The sequence below is a fragment of the Xenopus tropicalis genome, chromosome 2 (genome assembly GCF_000004195.4).
Source record: "Xenopus tropicalis strain Nigerian chromosome 2, UCB_Xtro_10.0, whole genome shotgun sequence".
NCBI classification, from domain to species: domain Eukaryota; kingdom Metazoa; phylum Chordata; class Amphibia; order Anura; family Pipidae; genus Xenopus; species Xenopus tropicalis.
The window spans coordinates 58,953,402-58,977,363 of record NC_030678.2 but is presented as its reverse complement, the minus strand read 5'-3'; the positions used below and the strand labels follow the sequence as shown (position 1 = coordinate 58,977,363).

Genomic DNA, 23,962 nt, shown 5'->3' with positions numbered 1-23,962 from the left:
TACTTGGCTTTTTTTTGGATAGCCCTTATAATGCTATGCAGTGTCAGTGTCTGCTAAACTTTAAAAAAATACTTGTGGAAACAAAAGAGCATTGATTCAATGGATTCAAATGGGGGATTCATGTGATTCTTCACCTCCTGAAATTTTGCAGGCTTTGGACCCCCCCCCCCCATGCCTGAGGTGATGTTCAGCCCACCATAATAAGAGATTAGTTTGAGCATTGCTGTCCAGCCTATTCAGAGCACTTGGCAGACAAAAAACGCTGCAACTTTTTCGAGATTTACTGAAAATCCAAATTCGTCAATTCGACAGATTAAACTTGCCGAATTCATGTTGAAGTCATTGGCAAAGGGTCCATTCCCTTTTCCTTGAAGTCTCAAAACTTTAGAGGTTTAGCTGGGTTTTGTACGAAAATCATGACTTTTTCAAATTGTCACATCGACAATTCGATAAAGTCGCGATTTTTGCTGCAACAATTCTAAAAGGATGAATTTTTTACAACTTTTGTCAGAGCAACTTTTTATTGCAGCTTATTTTTAGTATATATCTGACATTTGGGAAAACGAATTCAGTTGAATTTGAAAATAAAAAAAACATTAGAAATTATGGAGTTTTAGTAAATCTGCCCCCAATTGACGTTACACAATTTGCAGACTGTTTAGGATTGGGGAAAAAAAACCTTTAATGCATTTTAAGCGCCACCTTGTGGTGGAATTGCTACACTGGCAGTCCTCGCTTCAGCCATTCTCCTACATGCAGATCTTCTTTTCATATAGTACAGAGTTAGGAAAACTAATTATAAACAAGGTGCTGGGATTAGCAGGCCAACAACTGAAAAGCTGTAATTTACCCTTATATGGTATTAAAAAGTAGCAGAAACTAGATTTGCTTGATGCCGTGTTTTGCTACAGTTGTTTCCCTGTCAAAATTACATATTTATCAAACTGCAAATGACATGGATGTATTTAAAATTATTTCTCTTAAGTTCTTATAGTTAATAGACAACATTGTTTTATGATTCCAGTATTAAGAGAAGTTTTAGTTCACAGCACACTAAATAAGAAGATTTCAGGCTGAAGTAATTAAGTCATTTTATTTTACATTAAGGTTATATATTGCATCTGGCACTGATTTTCATTCCAGTGACTACATTTCAACAGATAATTCAAGCAAAATATTAACAAATAAACACTAGAAGAAAACAATAAAAGTTCTTACATGCTGAAACTGAACCCATAGGGGCTGAGTTACTAACCCACGAATCCGAATTGGAAAAATTCAGATTGGAAAACGAACTTTTTGTGACTTTTTCGTATTTTTTGCGATTTTTTCGTCGCCGTTACGACTTTTTGTAAATTGTCGCGACTTTTTCGTAACCATTACGACTTGCGCAAAAAGTCGCGACTTTTTCGTAGCCGTTACGATTTGCTCGTATCTTGTCGCGACTTTTTCGTATTGAGCGCTCGTAAGCGGCGGGCGAAACTTTCAGACTTGATGCATGATTTTGGAAGCCTCCCATAGGACTCAATGGCACTCTGCAGTTCCAACCTGACCCAAGAAAAGTCACCATACTGAAGCTTGAATGAATCCGAAACTTTCGTACTCGGCGCGAAAGCTGCGAAAAAGTCGTGACTTTTTGCGCAAGTCGTAGCGCTACGGAAAAGTCGCGACATTTTGCGAAACATTCGGAATGGCTACGAAAAAGTCGAGACAATTTCCGAAAAAATTGCAAAATACCGATCATTACGAAAAAAAAACGCATTCGGACGCCTTCGGACCGTTCGTGGATTAGTAAATGTGCCCCATAGTGTGGCTGATTATTACTATACTGCTGTTCTATGGGGAAAGCTTCCATTTTACTTTTATTAGCATTTAGCTACACTACTTTTAATAAAATTTGGGGTACTTTTTATTTGTCACTACTACTTGTTGCCAGGATCTAAATTGTTCTTAGCTAAGCCTTAGGGGTAGAGGGGGGAAAGAAACAGAAACAGCACAGAAATTTGACTAGAATTAATATCTGGGTTGGGAAGAGTCCTGGTCTGTGGTGGTTTCTTGGCCACTGGTCCAGGCATCCCATGTTTTATGAAATTTGGTAGGGCAGCTTCTGCTCTGGTAAGTCATTTTATGCCAGTTTTTTCCAGAATGCTCTTATAATTTCCATTTAAGAGTAATTGCAAGGGAAAAGAAAAAAAAAAAAGAAGACAATGTTCCCTAATTGTGGTGCGCACAAAGAATTTTGAGTAAAAACAGAACATTTTCCATTTATTTTGACCTGAGCATGCAGTTTTTAAAAATGTGCACACAAAACCATTTTTTTTTTGCGCACATAGCCGAGAAGGAACATTGGTTATAGGATCATTGTGCCCCAGCAGGTATATTGAAGGGGACTTGATTTTAGGAAAAGGCAAAATGGGTTTGAAGGAATGTGGCAATCTTGTCCCAGTATGTAGCAAGTAATAACCATACAGGTCCAGAAAGCATGCAAGTAAGTAGCCTGTGCTGACTGGCAATTTACAGTAACTTTTAGTATGTGATAGAATGTCTAATCCCTAGCAACTTTTCATTTGGTCTTAACTTTTTTTTTTACTATAGTTTTTGAATTATTTGCCTTCTACCTTTACATCTTTCCAGCTTTTAAATGGGGTTCACTGAACCCAACAACCAAAATCTATTGCTCTGTGATCTTACAATTTTATTATTGTTATTTCTTTCTTGCTTATCTTTCTATTCAGTCCCTCCCCTATTCATATTCTTGTCCATAATTTAAACCACTGCCTGGTTGCTAAGGTGAGCAAGACACTAGCAACCAAATAGCTGCTGAAATTCCACACTGGGAGCTGATAAACAGAAAGCTAAATAATTAAAAAAACAAACCAAAAACAAATAGCAAACTGTCTAAGAATGACAGTGTCTATATCATACTAAAAGTTAATCGAAAGTGAGCAACGCCTTTAATATCAGACCATACCTTGGCAGCTGTTGGATATGTTGGAATGCTGGGATAATGAATTGTGCCTCTGTAACTTGGAATGGCTCTTTATATTTGTCATACAGATACCTTTGGTTTGTACCTGAAAGGAGCCACCTCTTATGTGTTTATTTCTTTATGCTGTCCATTGGTCATACTCACAGTACTCTCTCTGCTTTTGTATTTTTTGTGAATAATACAGTGTATGCCCATTGCAAAGCTGCCAGTGTGGTTAATAGCCATGCATGCTTTATACACAGATTTCCCTTTCAACAATTATACTAATGATTGGAAGCACAGTTAGTGTATAGCATTGTCTTGCCTTACAGGTATAGTTAGGCTTCTTTGTGAAGCTAATTATAGCCACAAAGCTTATACAATGGGTCAGATTAACATGGGGGGAGGAGGATATTCAGAGTTCAGAAGCTGGCAGGGGTTTAGCTTTGTCATGCTAGGCACTTAGCATCTTTATTAGGGTAAATAATGACATTTTACTTTTCAGCTGTGACAGTTCTGACATTGCAAAAAAAGTTTCATGGCATTGTCATGCATCTTAACTGCTTTACTAGCCTTGCAGTCCATTGTCCTTCAGAGAAATTCCCATAAACTTGCTCCTTGTTTCCCCCTCTGGAGCAGTCACTTGGACTGATCCATTGGTAAGGTACGGCCAGTGCAGCTCTCATGGTAGCACCAATGTTGATGTAGGAGATATATTTGTATATTGTCTGTGTGTGTTAGATGCCATGATGGAGGCAAAGTTGCTTGCTGTAGTCTGATGTTTAAAGGTAAGTTATTCATATTTTTTCACTGTTCCTGTAACTCTCTAGTCTTTTAGGCACCATTTCTGGGCACGTACATCATGTAAAGGCTAAACTACACAGGAGATTTTGTTTAGATTTTATTGGTCAGACTTTATTTGATCTGATTTTATCATTTTGGATACACATAAGCAAAGCAGAGTTCTGGAATTGTCTCAAGAGAGCTTGCATTTACTTTGTGTGCATTACAGTGTGTGTGTATTTTTAATTTTTTTTTATTTATTGTTATTTATATAGTATTGACACAAGTTCTTTACAGAGATCATACATTTTTCATCAGTCCCTGCCCCCGAGGAGCTTATAATCTAAGGTCCCTACCATATTCACCCACATGATTTAATCAATATCTAATTACCCCCATACCCTAAAACATGCACAACTTTTCTGTGTCAGTTTGCATAAAATGGGGAGGCAGAGTTATCAGCATAGTTACCTTTAGAACCCCATCCTGCCTGTGCAAAGCTGGTAATAATGTTTTTTTACATAGAGTTAACAAAACAACAAAAATATTAAGTGCAGCTGTAATTTGGAAGTTTGCATCAGCAGTATTATCCTAAAAAATGTACTGTATGTTTAATATGCTTCTAATCATTAAGACCTCAGTTAAATTAACTATGGTGTTTCTGGGGTATGCTATATTTCAGAAACCCTTCATTCAAGTGATATTATCTATAAAATCCAAATGAAAATTGTGCCATTGTTTACATTTCAGCATTTTGTGTGCTGTTTTATGGTATCATATGTCTGATTTTTCATGTTATCTGTATAGAGGAAGCAGTGTAGTATTCCATTCTTATGTTAATAGTTAAAGTAAAAATATACCCCTGAACAACGTAGGTCTCTACCAAAATATATCGCATAAAACAGCTAATATGTTTTGTCTTTTACTCCCATACTTCTTCCTGTTATAGTTAATGCTGCATTATATTCTGTCAGGTGATCTCTGAGGGAGCACACAGACCATCACCAAATGGTGGTTCAAGATAAAATATTTTAAAGGAATAGTTCAGTGTAAAAATGAAACTGGGTAAAATAGACTGTGCAAAATAAAAATGTTTTCAATATAGTTAATTAGCCAAAAATGTAATTTATAAAGGCTGGAGTTAAGGAATGTCTAACATAATAGCCAGCCACACTGCTTCCTCCATTACAGCTCTCTAAGCTGTTAGCAGTCAGTGACTTGAGTGGGGGCCACATGGGACATAACTGTTTAGTTAGTTTGCTTTTGAATCTGATCTGCATAATCACAAACTAACTGAACAGTTATATCCCATCCACCCCCCCTAAAGTCACTGACTAACTAAGAGGTTAGTGAGCTGAAAGCAGTAAGTGGTGTTCTGGATATTATGTTAGATATCTGTTCACTCCAGCCTTTTTAGATTACATTTTTGCCTAACTAACTATATTTCAAATAGTTTTTATTTTGTGCAGACTATCCATTTAACCCAGTTTCATTTTTACACTGAACTGTTCCTTTAAAGGGCAATTTACTTGGCAAGATAAGCCACTTAAAGGGGTGGTTCACCTTTATTACAGTTTCAAAAAAGGGAGGAGATTTAGTCATTTACATAATATTTACAATTTGGTTTAATTTAAAAAAAAAAAAAAAAAGATAATTAAAAAAGTATATACCTGCAAAGGTAGTGCTGCATCTCTCCTCTCTGCCTACGCCAGCAGGATCGGAGACACCCTGGCTGACTAAGGCCTGTCTACATCATTCTGATAACCCAAGCAATCTGGAGGCATTCATCTCTATTGCACATGCACCCTTAATTTGCATATCCATGCTCTGATTGGCTGACACAGCGAGTAAATCTTTGAAATTCAGAAGTGAGGGGTGGGCTCAACTCACTTTTCATTCTCCTAAATTAATGATTTAAGTCTCATTGTGGGATAACAAGAAAAACACAAAGCCTTTTTGCATGTGGGTTGGGGAATCCTACAGAAAATAAAACAATGCCAGATTTAATGGCAGAAAACAAAGCATATCAGAATGCAATATTGCTCACCATTTGCAAGTTTGGAGGTGAAGGCCTAAGGCTGCTCCGTCATTGACCCAGGATAGATTCCTAGCCACATACCTTTTGTGCTATGCTTACTATGAAAAGCTCCAGAGAAAATTATCTAATTTCTCAGTAGCTATATGTATTAAAATCCAAAAATGTTACAATATTTTTTTTTTAGAGATGGTTAAACCTATACTTGTTTGGGAATCTGTATAAAGTACATTGCTCATGTTTTATGTAAGTTCCTAACAAGGAAGTTCACATCTATATTTTGTTGAATGAAACTAGTAGTGCTTTATTTGCCCAGTAGAGGACAGAGGTTCACTGTTAAACATTTTCTTTTATCCATTCTTGAAGTAGGAATTTTTTGTCCAGAAGTCTGCTTTGTCTGACAACTGTTCACACGTGGTTCTATTGTGTTAATGACAGTAACTCCATTGTCTTCCCACTGTTCACTCTGAGACAAGTGATAATTTATATTGCTGTATACTGCCGCCGAGGGGGAACTGTCACCTCTTTGTTGTATCCCTGTCAAAAAGCCTATCATTGCTTTAAGTACAGGACTTTAATAAGTTCCCAGTGTATTTCTTTTTGCCTGGTTTTGTGCTGTACCTGAGAACAACACTTCAGCACTACCAGCATGATTTGTATCTTAAAGATATATTCCATAGTTCATCTTGAACCTGTGCATATTTTTAAAAACCCCACTGTATAGATTTCACTTGCATTGATACACACCTTCCTCTGCTTATTCACTTACTGTCTTTTTTGCCCAGAGGATCTTGTATTCACATTCTCTTGTGTGCTCAACTTGCTCAACTGAGGTAAAATTTTAGATTTCTAGTCCACATACCCTGTACCACACTGTATTATGTAATACTGCATTATGTTTTTGCTTTTATAGAGAAAAAATTGAAGGTTTTGCAGTGTTGTACTAATTAAAACTCACCAGTGTATTGGGGGCTCAGCTATACCAACATGTCAGACCACATGCGCTGGATACAAATACACAGCTGGACTCATAGGTCTATGAATGAGCGCTAGGTGCAGCATGGGGCACATAAGAACAAGCTAATGATTTATTTATTACAATAAACTATCTCTGCTTTTAGGCGCTTCTAGCGATGAGTGCTTTTAGGTCCCTTTTAGGAATTATATCTTGGTATACCTGCCTTGTTACTGAAGTGGAGGCCCATGGTCCAGAAACCAACTTACCTACCTCTTCAGCCCTTTGTGTATAAATAATTTTGATGTCATGTTGTTCTTGACTAAAGTCTGGACACCAGTGTCCTTAAGAAACCTTTACGGTATTGTGCTGAGGCAACTGAGTAGAATCGTCACCTCTTTGTTTATTATCTGCTTCCACTGGCTGCAGAACTATGGTTCTGGTGACTGGAACTCAGGTTGATTTGTTCTTCTTATTGCATTGCTTGGCCACTCAGGAAGATGAACATGATGGTGGATGTTATAAAACTGGAAATGCCTTCAGATAAAGATGTTCTTGTGGCCAGGAAGTTTCTTATGAAGATCTTGAGAAGTTCAATGAGGTACAGTACAAATAACTGTGTTGTCACAGCCCGTATCCACATGGCTATTAGGAATTTTGTAAAGTTGGCACCTTCCTTCCTGCGTCCTTATTGTGCTTTTGTGATAAAGTGCAGCTGTTATCACTGTTGTGTTGTACCTCATGCTAGTGAGAGTTATGACCCACCCTCAATAGATTTCTATAGACAATGATTCCCTACTTTCTGTGCAGCTATTGCTTCTGGAATCCCAATGCTATGTAGAATAAATATTTAAACAGGGAAGCTATATTCAGACCTGGATTTTGTGTCCATTTATTTTCTGTAAAATTGAAACATGAGAGAAACAAACATGCAGCAAACTAATCTGTCAATCAGCAATTGCATCAGCTACCTTCGTCAGTACACTTTTCTCAATACAGGTACCTTGCACTAAATTGCTCCACTTTGCTGAATATTCAGCTTGTTGATTCATTCTTTTATTTAACTTTTCTATTATTACATTTTTCTTTTATTTCCAAATTCAGAAAGATGTCATAAAAAACAGTGTACCAATGTTGCACGTGCTCTTGCCTTTAGGGAATTCCTCTGCTATCCATTTCCCTGTATTCAATTTAAACCCCTCCGATGATACCAATATTCCATGCACAGGCACACTTCCATGAACACAATGCCACATTCATTCATTTATTTTAGCACTCCATTTGTAAGCTCTGCACATACCTAAATAAAAGCACTCATTCACCAGAGCCACTTTTGTAGACTCTGTGGGCAAATCTCATTCCATTTTTGTGGTGGGGAAGCCAGTAGACTCTAAACTACTCTTTTGATCTAATTATTTATCAGCTTTGCAGTAACTTGTCATCTGAGTGTTAATTAGCCAAATGTTGTAGCATGATAGACTGGAGAAATTGTCAGTTATTACTTTCAGACGCCTAGTGAATTTGTTGAATCTGGCATTCAGAAATGATTGTAACAGCAGCTGCTATTTCTTACTCTGGTTATGGGGACCAATTCAGGTTGAGATCATACATATAAGGTTAAGCAAATGGTAACGTGTCTTTCTTTAATGTGGCAAACCATGCATTGACTGCTGAAAAAAATATTTCAAGATTAGAATAAGCGAAAATTGTTTTGCCATCAATATAGACTTTTGTATTGCCTGTATTACAAAGAATCAACAAATCGGCCACAAAGATTGCTTGTTTAAATATGACAGGATATGAAATGACATTGCTGTATTCTTGCAACCTTTTAAAGGAACAGTAACACCAAAAAATGAAAGCGTATCAAAGTAATTACAATATAATGTACTGCTACCCTGCACTGGCACAACTGGTTTGTTTGCCTCAGAGAGATTACTATAGTTTATATAAACAAAGTTGCTCTGTAGCCAGGGGGGCCGCCATTCAGAGGAGAAAAGGCACAGGTTACTTAGCAGATTACAGATAAAACCCCATTATATTCTACAGAGCTTATCTGTTTTCTGCTATGGAACCTGCACCTTTTCTCCAGCTTGAATGGCTGCCCCCATGGTTACACAGCAGCTTATTTATATAAACTATAGTAGCGTTTCTGTAGCAAACACACTAGTTTTACCAGTGCAGGGCAACATTTTTATTTATTAGGTGAAAAGCATACACCTGCCTGGTAGGCAAAACCTGTATGGCTAAAGCTGACCATACATATAATAATTTTTCTATACTTAAGGACCAATTTTAGTGCGTTCCGACAATATCGTCAAATTATCGCCACATGTACATGTGCCAAACTGTATTCAGACAACGGTCAGAGAAGTGATCAGGCAGGTTTAAACATTTTTCGTTTTGAAACAGCGATATTTACCCATTGATGGGATGGAGCGATTTTCACTTAAAAATTTGGAAACTGCACATATGTGGGACAGTGCTTCGATGCCAAAATGATGACAGGTGTCGGAGATTGCATCTACCAACTTTTCATTCTTTGGTACAGGTATGGGACCTATAATCCAGAATGCTTTGGACCTGGGGTTTTCCAGATAAGGGATCTTTCTGTAATTTGGATCTCCATACCTTAAGTCTGCTAAAAAATCATTTAAATAATGAATAAACCCAATAGGATTGTTTTGCCGACAATAAGGATTAATTAATTATATCTTAGTTGGGATCACATGCAAGGTACTGTTTTATAATTACAGAGAAAAAGGAAATCATTTTCAAAAATTAGAATTATTTGCTTATAATGGAGTCGGACATTCCGTAATTCGGAACTTTCTGGATAATAGGTTACCGGATAACGGATCCCATACCTGTACAAGCATTCATATCAATAAATTACAGCAGAATTCAGTGCATCCCTACCCAGTTTAAAATGAATTAGAAATAACTAAATTAACTTATAAAGCAGTTAAAGTGATATAGTTCCCCACTGGTAAGAGCACTCTTTTGTTTGTGGAGTATGTACTTTTTGCAATTTTGAAACTCAGGTGGATGCTGATGGTTTGTTAACACTACCTAATTAACAAGAACAAGTTTCAACATTTGTATGTTTTACATAAATTATATATTAGCTTAACCCTTTTCATTAGACAACTTCCATGGGCTAAGGTTCTCATAAAACACTGCCCTTCTGAAAAGAAATGTTCCATTGTTAAAAGAAATAAAACCCACTGTTTTAAAAAGTTCACTTTATGTCTACAAAACTTTTGATTTTTTTTTTTCATTACTTGGTTTCTGTGGAAGTAGGGTAGAACTTTTGAAGAAACTGAACTGCGCTCCAGTTATATACATGGAGGCAATAACGCAACTAGTCACCCCCAGGTGCAGGGTATGCAGCCAGGCCCCCCACCCCTCTCTGGACATAATTTTTATGTTGAATTTGCACCGGTGCAAGCATCCAGCTGGCCCGAGGGGGTGTGGGCCCTGGGTGTGATCGAACCGTATGCACCCCTGGTAGTTCAGGCTGAGCTGACCATGTGTAAATTCACAGAAATTGTTAATTGAGCTAGGGCCTCTTCAAATGACAGCAAGCCTTAACATGACAGCTTTCAGTAGCATTTTAGACCAGTGCTTTACAACGTATTACATGTATTGCGCCACCTATATGTCATACAGCATGTTGATGGATGAAATTAAAATCAGCCCTCCAACATGCTGTAAAGTCTATATAGCCTCTGAGCAAACTGAGAGCCATATAAATCCTTAGCAGGACCACATCCAGTTCTCGGGTCTTCGGTTGGACAGCCCTGCTCTAGAAAATTTTGTATCTTTGGCTGATTTGTTTTCCCCTTGTAATATTAAGACAGTACCTTCTATGTGATGTTAACTAAGCTAGTATAAATGGATGTTGATGGCAAAGCAACCCTTTTATTTTTTAGATTTTTATTTTGTATTAGTGCTCTACATTAAAAAAGATCCACGTTACCTCAGACTTTAAGCATGCTAGATAATAAATACCTGTAATACACTTGGTTTTAAAATGAGTTGTTGGATAGACAGGTGTAAATCTGTGAACATGTTTATGCTTGTGAGATGGGTAGCATTAATATGCAGTTCATGCCATATGTAGGCACAGTACTGTTTATGTTAAAGCTTACAGCGTGATCAGCCTTGTTTTAGAATACTTAAGAGAAAAGAAAACAGTAATTTAATCAAACTGTTTTATCTCCAAAACCCAAAGGGCCTGGCAAGTGTTTTTGTACTGTAGAGACATCCATAATATGACCCTCAGCTATAGTAGGACTGTTAACACCAAGCTTTTTTATTTGCTTCATAACAACGTGGAATTATTGAACCTTTACGATATTGTATATATCATTTATAAAGTAGATAAATGCTCCTTCATGTCTTACGAAGTTTTTTGAATTTTATGGATTACCCTTTGGAAACCTCTGGTTTTTAATCCCATTTTTTTTTTTTGCAAATGTTGTTATAGAGCGACAAAATGTATCACAAAATTATAATTTAAAAGAACCCATTTTAGTCTTTGTGGGAAGGGTTCTAGCTGGATATTTGGATATTAAGCACTGGGCCACCAAACTGGCAAGTTAATTCTTTTAAACTGGTCAATGGAAAAAAGGACATCATTTGGAACACATTTTGTTTGATTTTGTCTGAAATATACAACTTCTTTAGTGTACCCAGTAGTAAATTTTTATATACCCTATCCTTTGCTTGCTATCATGTGTGCAACTGAGATACTGTTATAACAGAGAATTTGGAAATGAGTATGATCATGTTTGTTCCATTATTCTAATATTTAGATTTTTTTTACTTTGCATAACAATTCAACACGCTCTCTAAAATGAAATTGGTTTTTGTTTGTGTATAGGAGAAATGACATCTCATACAGGCCTCATTCCTGGCACTCAAATAAGTTGATTGAAAGTGCTATGGATACAGTAACTCCGCAGATGTCAAATGCCAGCCCATTTTGGAATGCCCGATATCGCTCCAGGTAAAAATGGTTGTAAAGAAAAGTGTTAATGTTAACAATCAAAATAATCTGCTAAAATTATTCTTCTTATACTATAGTTCACAATCATTATTTTGTTAATTGTATACAATCACAAGAAAATATAAGGGCTCTGGCACACTGGGAGATTAGTCGCCCACCACAAAACTCCCTGTTCGTGGGCAACTAATCTCCCCGAGTTGCCGCCAGTTGCCATCCCACCGGCGACAATGTAAGTCGCCGGTGGGATGGCACACGCGGCGGCGCGATTTTGGGAAATCGCGCCGCCGTGTGTGCCATCCCACCGGCGACTTATATTGTCGCCGGTGGGATGGCAACTCGGGGAGATTAGTTGCCCACGAACAGGGAGTTTTGTCGCGGGCGACTAATCTCCCTGTGTGCCAGAGCCCTAATGGTTCGTACTTGAGCGGTCACATTTACAAAGCTGTTTCACTGCACATTTAGTGGTGGTGGTGTGTATGTACTTTGCTCTTTTTATGCCTGGTGTGGAATCTCTAAACTACTGCAGCAATGCCCATTAAAGGAGAAGTAAAGGCAAAAACCTAAGTAAGCTTTATCAGAAAGGTCTATGTAAATACAGCCATAGGAACTCACAGAAACGCTGCACCTGTATCAAAAGAAACACAGGATTTCTTGTCTTCTTTTATGTAAACATGTTCTTCAGTACAGGTATGGGACCTGTTATCCAGAATGCTTGGGACCTGGAGTTTTCTGGATAAGGGATCTTTCCGTAATTTGCATCTTCATAACTTAAGCCTGCTAAAAATCGTTTATATATTGAATAAACCCAAAAGGCTTGTTTTGCCTCCAATAAGGATTAATTATATCTTAGTTAGGATCAAATACAAGGTACTGTTTTATTATTACAGAGAAAAAGGAAAAAATGTATGCTGTATTGTAATTTTTAAAAATTAGAATCATTTGCTTATAATGAATGGCCTTTCCGTAATTCGGAACTTTCTGGATAACGGGTCTCTGGATAAGGGACCCTATACCTGTATTAGACTTCCTCTCCTTTAGGGCTCCTTCACATTTGGGGCAAGAGTCTTTGCAGCTCTCTCCTATCTCCCCCTCCCTTTTTTTGCTCCCTGTCCCGTAAGAATTCACTCCCCCTCCCATCAGAATGTGTGATCTGAGCTACCGATGGCTAGAGCTGCAGCAGGAAGCTACTGAGACCAAGCTAAAATGGCAGCTGCTATCTTAAACAAATGGAGGGAGTTTCTAGGCCTGTTTACTCAGGTATGGTAAAGCTTTCTGCAGAATAAATATAACATTCTAGCTTGCACTAATGTGGCTAATCTATTGACAGTAAAATGCCAAAATACCTTTCCTTCTCCTTTAAGTTCTAAGCATCATGCTCAAATGTGCTCACTTTTCAGGCGGCTTCAATTTGTAGACCAAATGTAAGTATATTTTGCAGGAATTATGTGGTCATGGGTCAACATGCCAAATAGATCCTTCAGGGATTACCCAGATTTTAACCCCTTGTCATATGCCGTAACAGCCTAGTCACACGCACCAAAACTAACGCATTTCCCCATTATTGAAATGCATTAAAATGCACCGAGATATCTCATAGAAAGGCTAAGGAGCATTATTGGAGGGAAATGTGCATAGATGTGAATATGACATGACCAAGACACATCCAGAGCAAATAAAAAGCTCCAGGTTGGTGCCTCAGGTTTGGCTGGACATGTACTTTTTGGTAAACCTATGGGATGTAAGGAGTGCTTAGAAGTAACCTTTTGCATCAGTGACATTCCATACAAAGATACAGTAAGTCCATAAGTGAACTTAAATTCAGATAAAGAAAATACAATTAGCATACTTTCATGTTACACAGTTGATACATCATTTTACCTGCCACCATATATATTGTTTTCTGTAATTTTGCCATGTTACCATCTTAAGTCTGTATTAAGTATATGTGTTTTTTTGTTTGCAGCTCTTCATCTCATGATCTCTCAAATCCTTGGGACCAAACAAGCTTGCAAAGAAATTCTGGACATTTTAGCTCCATGGGGAGTATGGACAGTATTGACCAAACATATCAGTTTGGAAGACTTTCATCTGCTAAATCAAATAACAGTATAGATTATGTAGGAAGCCAGAATAAGAGAGACTCAGCATATGGTTCTTTTTCTGCAAGTTTCAGCACTCCAGATCATACCTTATCTAAAACTGCTTCTGCATCAACAGAAAATATTCTATATAAGAACAATGAGTGGGACAACACAAAGCTAGGTTATGGCAAGACAAGTCCATCTATGAATGAAGTCAGACGTTCTGCAGATAGACAGGTATTACAGTCTACTTCTATTAATGAGACAAGCAAAATACAGAGGACAGAAGATAACACTGAACCTAGATATTCTGGGCGATCAAACTTTGGTCCTGTATGGAATATTCCTGATAAAAAAAAGACAGCCTCACCTCCCCCTCCACCACCACCACAGCGCAGTGATAGTTATGCAGTCACTAAAATCCATGAGAAGCCTACCAACCTTATGCACTTGGATGCTTCAAGCACTCAGCACTTTAATGTTGCAAATAGGTCTCAAGCAAAACCTGACTGGAGCTTAGAAATATCTGAACAACAAAGACCTATAAGAGCACATGACAGGACTGTAGCTGATACAAGAAGAACCAGCAATTCCTCTTACCATGCTGGCTTAAATGCAGATCAAGGGTTGTCCCCCTATAAGGACAAATATCCAAGTAATTTGCCCAATGTCAGTAGAATACAGGCTTCATTATCTACCAATGATGTCAGGTTTGCACAACCTGCTTACAACTATCATCACCAGCGGCAATACAGTGATGAAAGCACTCTTTTTCAGAGCACAAGAACATCAGCACAGCATAAATCCCAACAACAGCCAATGAAATATGAATCTAGTGTAAATCAGGTGCCATCTGATTTGACTTATGTTTACCATCCTCATCAATTTAGAGCACCTGCTACTTCTGCAGGTTTTAGTAGTGGGAAACAAAATGTAGAAAACAATGGGCAGAACCATTTTCACGTTGTGAGTATAAAACATCCTCAGGGAAATACAACACACCATCAGTTCAAGGAGGAGGAAAACTATGCACCAGAGGTGAACTCTGGAAGAAAATCTGTCCAACCTGAAAATACTGTCATTAGCATTGAAATACCAGCTTACAGTCTACCTCAGGAAAGTTTTGAACCTTCACAAATAAACTGTGAAAAGAACTACCTAAAAATATCTGAGAAAAAGGATAATTATTTAGGTAATAATGAACAAATAATCAATAAAACCACTGGATATTCAGAAGAAAAATGTAACGACAGATTTAGCCAGCTGGACCATTCTGAAAAAGGTTCATATAGATCAAGTCAAGATTATTCTTGGAGAAAGGAAGAAAATAAGATAACACCTCTAGTAACACCAATGTTGCATTCTTTAGCTCAAGAAGGAAGAAATCGATCTGAAAGTTTCCCAGATACTGGAAATGAAAAACTGTCTTTTCCAGATGCGGGCAAACAGTCTCGTAGAAGTGATCGGTTTGCAACGACTCTGAGAAATGAAATTCAGCAGAGGCGAGCTCGTCTGCAAAAGAGCAAAAGTACAGCTGCCTTGACCGAGTCAAACGAAACAGAGACCTCTGACAACTGGAAACAAGACTCACTGGAAAGCATGAGCCCAACTTCTGAAGGTTCTTTTTCAAGCACCTACAGAAGTCATCTGCAAGAAGCCCAGGCCCGTGTTTTAAGAGCTACTTCCTTTAAAAGAAGAGACCTTGATACAGGTATTTCTGATCATCTTTCACTGTTTCAAGATCGAAATATGCAGATCTCAAGCTTTTCAGGCCTATCTTTAGATCCTGTTCAACCTAAAAAAAACACAGCTGTTAACAGCTCACAAAATGTATCTCGTATTGGAGCAAGAAAGAGGTTCACAACTCAGCAGAAGCTGATGTCCTACTCAGAGCCTGAGAAAATTAATGAAGTTGGTGTTGAAGACCAATACAATTTCCGTACTGAAAATTCTACTAAAAGAACTGTGGGATCTTTTGCAGACAGATGGAAATTCTTTGAAGAGACCAGCAAATGTGCACAACCAAAGGTTCCACCAAAAGTTGTTTCTTCTAGCCAGTCAGAAGAAACTTCTGAAATAGCCATTAACAGGGATTATGCCAAGAGTTCTGAGGGGCAAGAGAGCAAAAGGGCTTTGGCAGTGTCTGGACAAAATCCTGCTGATGAAAACGGCTTCCCTGATAAAGTTACAACAGAACGTCGTCAAAGATTAGGGACTTTTGCAGAATATGAGGCATCTTGGAAAGAACAGAAAACACAGCTGGAGAGAAAAAATTCTGGCAGATGTCATTCGGCTGACAACATCCTTGATGCTGATCTTGAGCAGAATCCTAAAGCTCAGTATATTCATGAGCGGTCCAAGTCTTCTCCTACCACAGATTTTTATGCACAGGTAAGCAAGAGTTATATCAATTATGGTTCTTTATTAATAAACAGTTTGTTGGGGCCCAAGTGAACTGCAGTATTACGCTGATAAACTAGCTTTGGTAATTCTTGTTGGGAACTAATGTGCATCAGGTTATAAGAATGCATAATGTGTACAACTTCAGGACCTATGGAGGTGCAGTGTATGGTTGCAGAGAGAGAATCATTATTCAACACCCCACATTTTCTGTAAGAGCTTTGAAGTAGTGTTGCCTGTGGCACAATGAAAGGTAGCAATAAGTAGGGAAAGGTTGAGAGCATTACCTGTATATTATTTTGTATAATGAATGTGTTCTTACATAAGGATGAGAAGATTATAGCAGATTATATTTATTATATGTATTGTACTGTAATTATTTTTTGGTAAATGAAGTAGCAGAAGAAACAGCTCCTCCAAAAATACCTTTAAAAACAAACAATGTTTAAATTATAAATTTACAGGCAGGGGACGCTGAGTCCTCAATTAACTTTTTGTGATTAATTCAGAATGTATTAAGGCCATAGCTGCTGCTACTATTAGAAGAGGAAATATTGGCCTGCTGGCTGGATGTGGCCCTCCAGTTTTTTTGGCTCAAGGACACCATATATTTTTTGTATTACACCATAATTTCAATATAATCTTGCTGTTTATTCAGTTATTCATTGCATAGCTGTATCTCTCAGGCGCTTATATCTGTATTCAGAATTTGTTTTGTTTAAATATGAATACTCTTCACGTAAGCTTTCCACATTTAAGCCTAGAGAGCCAGACCTATAATTTATTCTTGTAAGAGGCTTTCACGTTCGTCTGCCACATGATCTTAGTGTACAGGGTCCTGAATGATCAAGTGTTAAGTGCCAGTGGAAAACAATGGAATTTAGTCTGCAATTTAGTAGCAGGCTGCTTTAAAAAACTGTACCCCATGCTCCTTTATGGTTTTATGTGGCATTGCCTAAAATTAGTGGTTTAAAAACAAAATAACAAAATCAGCCCTAGAAACATGATATGGGGATGAATAATATTTTTCGGGGCAATCAAAACACTAGCTCTCTGATATTAATACAACTTAGGTGATTTCTTCCCACTGTTTGAAAAACGTTAAAAGGTTCTGCAACGTGGTTGAGGTACCATACAATCCTCCAGACTTCACAGGTTAAAGTAAGGATTCATTCCATAGAACCGAGTACATTATCCAGTCATCTGTTTATTGTATGTTGCACTACATGTTTAGGATTCAACTGATCCTTCGTCAGGTGCTTAGTCCTATGTACCTGATGAAGGATCAGTTGGATTCAAAACATATTGTGCTGTATACAGAAAACAGATGATTGGATAATTTACTCAGTTCTCCGGATTGAATCCTTACTTTAATCCACTCGCTCTGTGAGCCTATTCCCATTAGGTTGAAAGGAAATGGGTCTGTCAGTGACAGATACTGGCACTGTCAGGTGAGGATTTTTAAAGATCTAGTATAATCTGGAAAGCAGGTGCCCTATTTTAGAAAGCTTGAGCGGTCAAAATGTACTTTATATCTTGAGCATCAAGGAAATTAACTTTTTATTTACAAATGCCCATTCATTTATATCAGTTTATTAAAATACCACTCTATTATGCCAACTTTGACCTTTTTTCCAGCCAGTTAACTAGATTTCATTGTTACAGCTTGTGCCTTTTATTTAATCCTTTTTTGTCCTGAATTAGCCAAACTACATTTTTGCTGTATCAGGACCTAAGCCCTTTGTCTTTTCACTCAATGGCTCATATGACTGTAGTTAATGTAGATTTGAATCTTTTTATGATCCTGCTCTTGCCTAGGCTTTTTACATGGCTTTGTGGGGATTGCCTACTAAACCGTTGCCATGCAATGCTTTAATTACTTATAATTTAATACTACAAAGGCATATTTTTCATTTACATTCTTAAAGTAATTTTCTTCTTTGTGTCACTGTGATCAGATAAAGCCGCTGTACATATACAGGCAACACTTTGCTTAAAATCTATGCTATATTACTATATACAATTTTATAACACTTACTGCATGTTTGCACGTATTGCAGTAGGCAGAAACATCGCAGACAGTTTTGTGAAAAGAGCTTGTAGGAGTCGGGAAGCTGAGCAAGAAAAGAGCATAGCTTTGATGCATCTCTGCAGTTATAGAATGGTTCCTTTAAATACTGTTATTGTAATGCTACAAAATCTTCTTTTTCTTACGGGCAACTTATACTTACCAGTTATAACCTCTCTATATAACACCCTGTCCAGAGAGGCCATGGGTGGGAGAGACCATACATTACACTGTATGGTAAAAGCATGAGTGGAGGCAATTGGGATTGGCAGGAGGTGAAGTCCCCACATAAGGTGGCCATACATTTTCACGTTTATACACAATACATGCACGGATTTTTCCATTAGCCGACCAAAATTTTCTAACCTTGCCAATCTACTAAACAGCCGATCGGCATGGTACCAAAAGACAATAATTCGGAGCCCACACAAGGTCCGAAAAATTTCATATACGATATTATCGGTACATGTATGGCCAGCATTACAGAGAGGTATATAAACTGGTGCAGACATTGGCGGCCTGTGCACAGTTTTCTGGAAAGCATAGGGTCCTCAAGCCCCAGAATCCATCATTTTATCTCATTTCATCATGGAACACAGTGAGGGAGGAGTTAATTGACTCAGGTTAAGGGGGTAGGGGTATGGTCCCTGTGAATCTCTCACTGTGAGAATCTGTATTTCTGGGTTAAAAAAAAAAAATGTTTATCTATTTATAATCAGTTCAGATTATATGTATTATATTAAGTGTTTATGCACTTTTTTTCTGCATATTCCAAAAGCAAAGAAATGTCACTCTCTAAAAGCTTACCAAAATCACAATTTTGCAAACACTGTTCTATAGGTACAGGAAAAATAACAATTCCCTGTGGATGTTCATATCTATTTATATTTGTTCACACGTGTTGTGCTAGGATACCTGCTTGGTTGCAGTGCTGAAAACCCGTTTAACATGCAAGCAGCTGAACGTGTGTGAAGTTTTCTTGGCTCAATATCTTGTGCTGTTTATTTTTTTTCCCAGTAAGAGCACAATGAAGAATAGCAACAGCACAGCAAATCTGGTAAAGCACTGAGAGTCATGTGGTCAGGCTGCTACGCTCTGAGCCAAGCCAGCATGATAAGACAGCTCTCTATTGGCTTCATATAGACTCAGGCAGACCAAACCCACAAATAAAAGGTTCCATAATAACAGGATTTTCTCCGTTCTGAAATTTGATGACTGCCTGTCTTACTGTGCTTTGAAATCATTTCTACAGGCAGCAGCCGTTGAGTCAAAGCAGCAGTCAGAGAGCGTGAGGAGAGACACCGAGAATTCTAACTCGACACACTGCCGCAGTAGCACAGGGGATTCTCCCACAAGGTAAGGTATATTCCTGTCCTTGTTGCCAAGGTTAATATCACTGCTGCAAATAATTGGTACTGATATGCTTACTAGGTTCTAGTGCTCAATGGCAGAATGCATGTAACTTCCCAGCTGTGGGGATTACATTGTCTGTTGTGTCAGTATCTGGCATGCAGTAACCTTTTGTTTTATTAAAAATACAAACATGAATAGAGAGAGAGAGATTTGCTGTAGCTTATAAGAGCAGGTAGTCTCCATAAGTACTGGTGTGTTTATTTGCAGTAGCTTATGCTTTTTTCCCAGAACATTTTAGATATTTTAATAAATATAGCACTGCATGTAAACCCTAAAATAATTTACAAGTAAACCGCTGTAACTTTTACTGCATTTTGCTACGATAAGACTTTGAATATACTAGGGTATACAGACAAAAGACAATATTGCAAAAAATCATTTTTAAAAAGTTTCCACACAACCTACATAACCTAATTGGGGTTTATCCAGAGAATTATATGAAAAACTGCTTTTATGTTATTTGGTATTAAAATGGATATGTCAAAGTCATTGTTCCATGTATTGTATTAGACTGAGGAAAATGTGTTTTAATGCTTTTGATTTTATTTGCCAGTATAAGGCAGTTCATTGTTTATCTCACACAGGAGCTATGTATGTTATGTGCCCAGTATACATTATCAACATTTATTATATCAACCCTTTTTTTTTTTTTTTTTTGTAAGTACAGTTGAACTGTGTAACTGCCTGGGTAGGAGGCATACATTTCTGTGAGAGCTGCATATTTGGTGACTGCATTGTACAGTCCACCTACAAGAGAATTTAGCTGGGGCAATCTCATACTTAGTTCATTCACGAAATGCAGAAAGCATGATATTAATTGTGAAAACAATTTGTGGAATGCAGTGTTCTGCAACAATGTGCTGCTCTGGCAAAGGACAGATATTTTTCTTTCATTAAATTGCAAGAAGAATATAAAAGGGACAAAACCAAAAACACTGCAAAACAGCATTTTTATTACTTAAAGCAAATATTTAAATATATAAAAGGATACATAGATATACAGCTAAGTTAGGTTGAAAAAAAGAACAAAGTACATCAAGTTCAACCCCTACAAATGAACCCCAGTGCACATATGTACGTACTACCTACTAGTGATGAGCGAATGTCCCGTTTTGCTTCGGCGAAAATGTTGCGCGTCAAAAAAAATTTTGGCCCACGGCTATTCTTTTGGATGTGCAGCAAATTTTTCCGGGGCAAATTTTTTCATCCATTTTACGAAACAATCCGCCAATGGTGAAATGCGGAAATTTGCCGCAAATACATGCCTGCCGAAACATTTCGCCCATCACTACTACCGACCAATACACTCACATTTATAAATTATATATACACCAATATCTATAGTAATTGTAGATTTTATTATCACAGTAACCTTTGATATTATGCTTGTTCAAGAAATCATTCAAGCTCCTCTTAAAGACATTAATAGAATCTGCCATTACTCGGAAGGGCATTCCACAACATCTCTGCCTTCACTGTAAGCAACCACCTACGCTGCTTCAAATGATTCTGTCCCTCTAATCTAAAAGGGTGGCCTCTGGTGCATTAATCGTTCTTACTGGGGAAAAAACATCCCCTACTATTTGTCTATAATGCCCTCTCAAGAGTAATGATGTGCCCTTTGCAAGCGTCTTTTTTTTTTTTCTAAAGAAAACAACCCCAAATTTGACAGCCTACCCTCATTGTTGAAACCTTTTATCCCTTTTACCAGTCTGTTTGCACATCTCTGTCCTCTCTCCAGCTTAATCCTTAAAGAGATACTGACACCACAATTGAAATCTTTTTTTACATCTGTCATAACATTGTCTTTGCATGAGCTTTATAATGTTGCCATAAAAGTATTTCCTGATGCTTTTACATTCCCTGTCTGATCCCCCATGTTCCTCTATGAGGGGGCTGCCTTATTTGTGCAGCACTAATCCGTTAGCATTAGAAGCTATAACTGACAGGCTGAGAAGGGACAGTCAGGTTGCTAAAACAATCAGGTTTAGGAACTTAAAGTAGCAATTGCTTATAAAAGCAGTCATATCAGCAAAAAATGATCAACATGACCTTTAGGTAACTTTGTATGTAGAATGATAATTTAAAAAGTAGTTTTTTCATGTCCGTATCATTTTAAGGACTAGAGCCCAAAACTGTACTGCATACTCAATGTTAGGCCTTACCAGAGACCTATAAAGAAGCAAAATTATGTTTTAATCCCTTAAGTCAATGCTCTTTTTAAGCAACACAGATTTTTATTTTCTAGTAGCCACAGAACGATACCCTGCCTGGAATTAGACAACATCTATGTTATCTACATACATCTGACCTGAAAAGCTTTTGAAAAGGGTATTCCTTATCGGGGTTCATATAAACTTCACTTTGGGTTGGTAAACAGAAAAAAAAGTAAAAATAAGATGTACCAGTAGCATTCGGGTCACAAAGTGAGAAATGTTTGGTGCCACCCCAAATTGTAGAGGGCTATAAGTGCACTGTTGCCCAAGAAAGCATCTAGGACTAGGAGAGGGAGATTTGTTAAGAAGATATTTTAGGGTAAGAACCCCACAGAGCAGTTGACTTGACAGAGTCTGAAGTTGGGCAAGGTTGCCTGCAGAAGGAAACTTCTAGCAACTTTGGATTACGAAGCGATGCGGAGGGCTTTCCACTGGCAACTCCTATTGTTGCCAGTGGAATTCCTTTTCGGAGCAGTTCGTGGCCTGCGATAGCAGAAATATATTGCGGACGACTCCACCTCTCTGTGGGTTCTTACCCTTAGGGTGAAGACACACGGAGCTACTAGAAGCAGCTACTTGTTTTGGCTACAGAAATAGACAATGCTGATCATTTACTGATAATTGCCTCTACATGTTTGTTTTAGCAGAGGCAATTCTCAGTATTGTCTAGGCCAGAGTATTTTCTGGCATTAAGTAGCAATGACAAGTAGCTGCTACTAGTAGCTCTGTGTCTCTTCACCCTTAATCTCTCTCTTATGCTACACAGTAACTATTGTGTCAAGCTGCCAAAGTCATACAAAAGAGACAGTATCCCATTAAGTTAACTAAGCTGACTCTAGGCAATTTCATTGCATCTAACACAGAGTGAAAGTAAATTTGGTTTTGGTGCTGGTAAGGTTCAGGTTACTACATCAAGGGAAATCAGTGGAACATTGTATAATAATAGTAAAAAAGTCCAAACCCTGGTCTCCTGGCTGATAGCAAATTTGGTGCATGCGATTTGCTTTGTGTAATGGTCTAAGACCTCAACAAAATGAGTTCTAAAATACTTTGTTTATTATTAATATTCTAGTTATATATAATGGCATCAAAAAACATATCTGAAGAGTTATTTTGCGTTACTGATCCATTGTGTCATAAGTATGGGATTTCAGCCACAAAACTTGGTTTCTTAATAAAATAGATCAGTTTCAAAAACCCAGGCAGAATAGGCCCTACAAGAGCTAAAGTTCTCAAGCAAATATTTGCTCTTTTGCTCCACAATGCACATATATGCCATTCAGGAAATCAGAGTTCAACCCAAAATCTCAAGGGTTTTGACAAGTGCTCAGCGTTGTTGGGTCTTAAATCATCTCCTTCATATTTTGCATTGATTGACAGGTGGTAGAGTTTCCTAGAATTATTTAAGGGCTACTTTCCTTCATGATACATATCTGTTTTTAACACACACCATAGGGTCATTTATTTTTCCCAGTGGCGCAAATATCTGTTAAACAGAGAGATTGCTGAGGTGTAAACTAAATCGTTGCTGTTTAAACATTTTACTTATTGTGGGGTAAATATTTTAAGATGAATTATATAACGTGATGGATTATATAATATGATGATGCCATACAACATATTCCTTGCCTTGAACAGACTGACAGCTTAAATATTCCTTTAAAGGAGAAGGAAAGGCTAATAAAGAATTAATCTCAAGCTGCAGGCATACCTTTAGTTGTCTCAATAGTGCCCTTAAGTCTCCCCATATTTCACCTGTTCAGATGATCAGAAGCCAAACAGGAAGAAAAAACACTGAGCTGTGTAAAGAAAGTTCCCATAATGCCTCACTCCTGCACAGACACCCAGACCAAGTGAACATGCTCAGTGTGTAAGACTATGAGTCCGCTTCCTGTTGATTGGTTCAGATCCACGTTCCTAAGGGGGGGAGTGAGTTCTTAGCATTCTTGAGGGAGGGGAGAGCAGCAGAGAGGAGAGAGCTGAAAGCTGCGTGTCTCTGGCAGAGGAAAACAACTAATCTTTTTACAGA

At 37.8% G+C, this 23,962-nt stretch overlaps 1 protein-coding gene across 2 annotated transcripts in view; it reads left to right on the top strand.

The window, feature by feature from the left end:
• shroom2 (shroom family member 2) overlaps positions 1–23,962 on the top strand; it is a 120,533-nt gene that overhangs the window by 64,026 nt on the left and 32,545 nt on the right. Inside the window, 3 exon segments of one of the 2 annotated variants that reach the window (NM_001078710.1) lie at positions 11,630–11,755; positions 13,719–16,227; positions 19,557–19,660. In NM_001078710.1, coding sequence (NP_001072178.1) covers positions 11,630–11,755; positions 13,719–16,227; positions 19,557–19,660 — 2,739 coding nt within the window. 2 annotated transcript variants of the gene reach the window in all.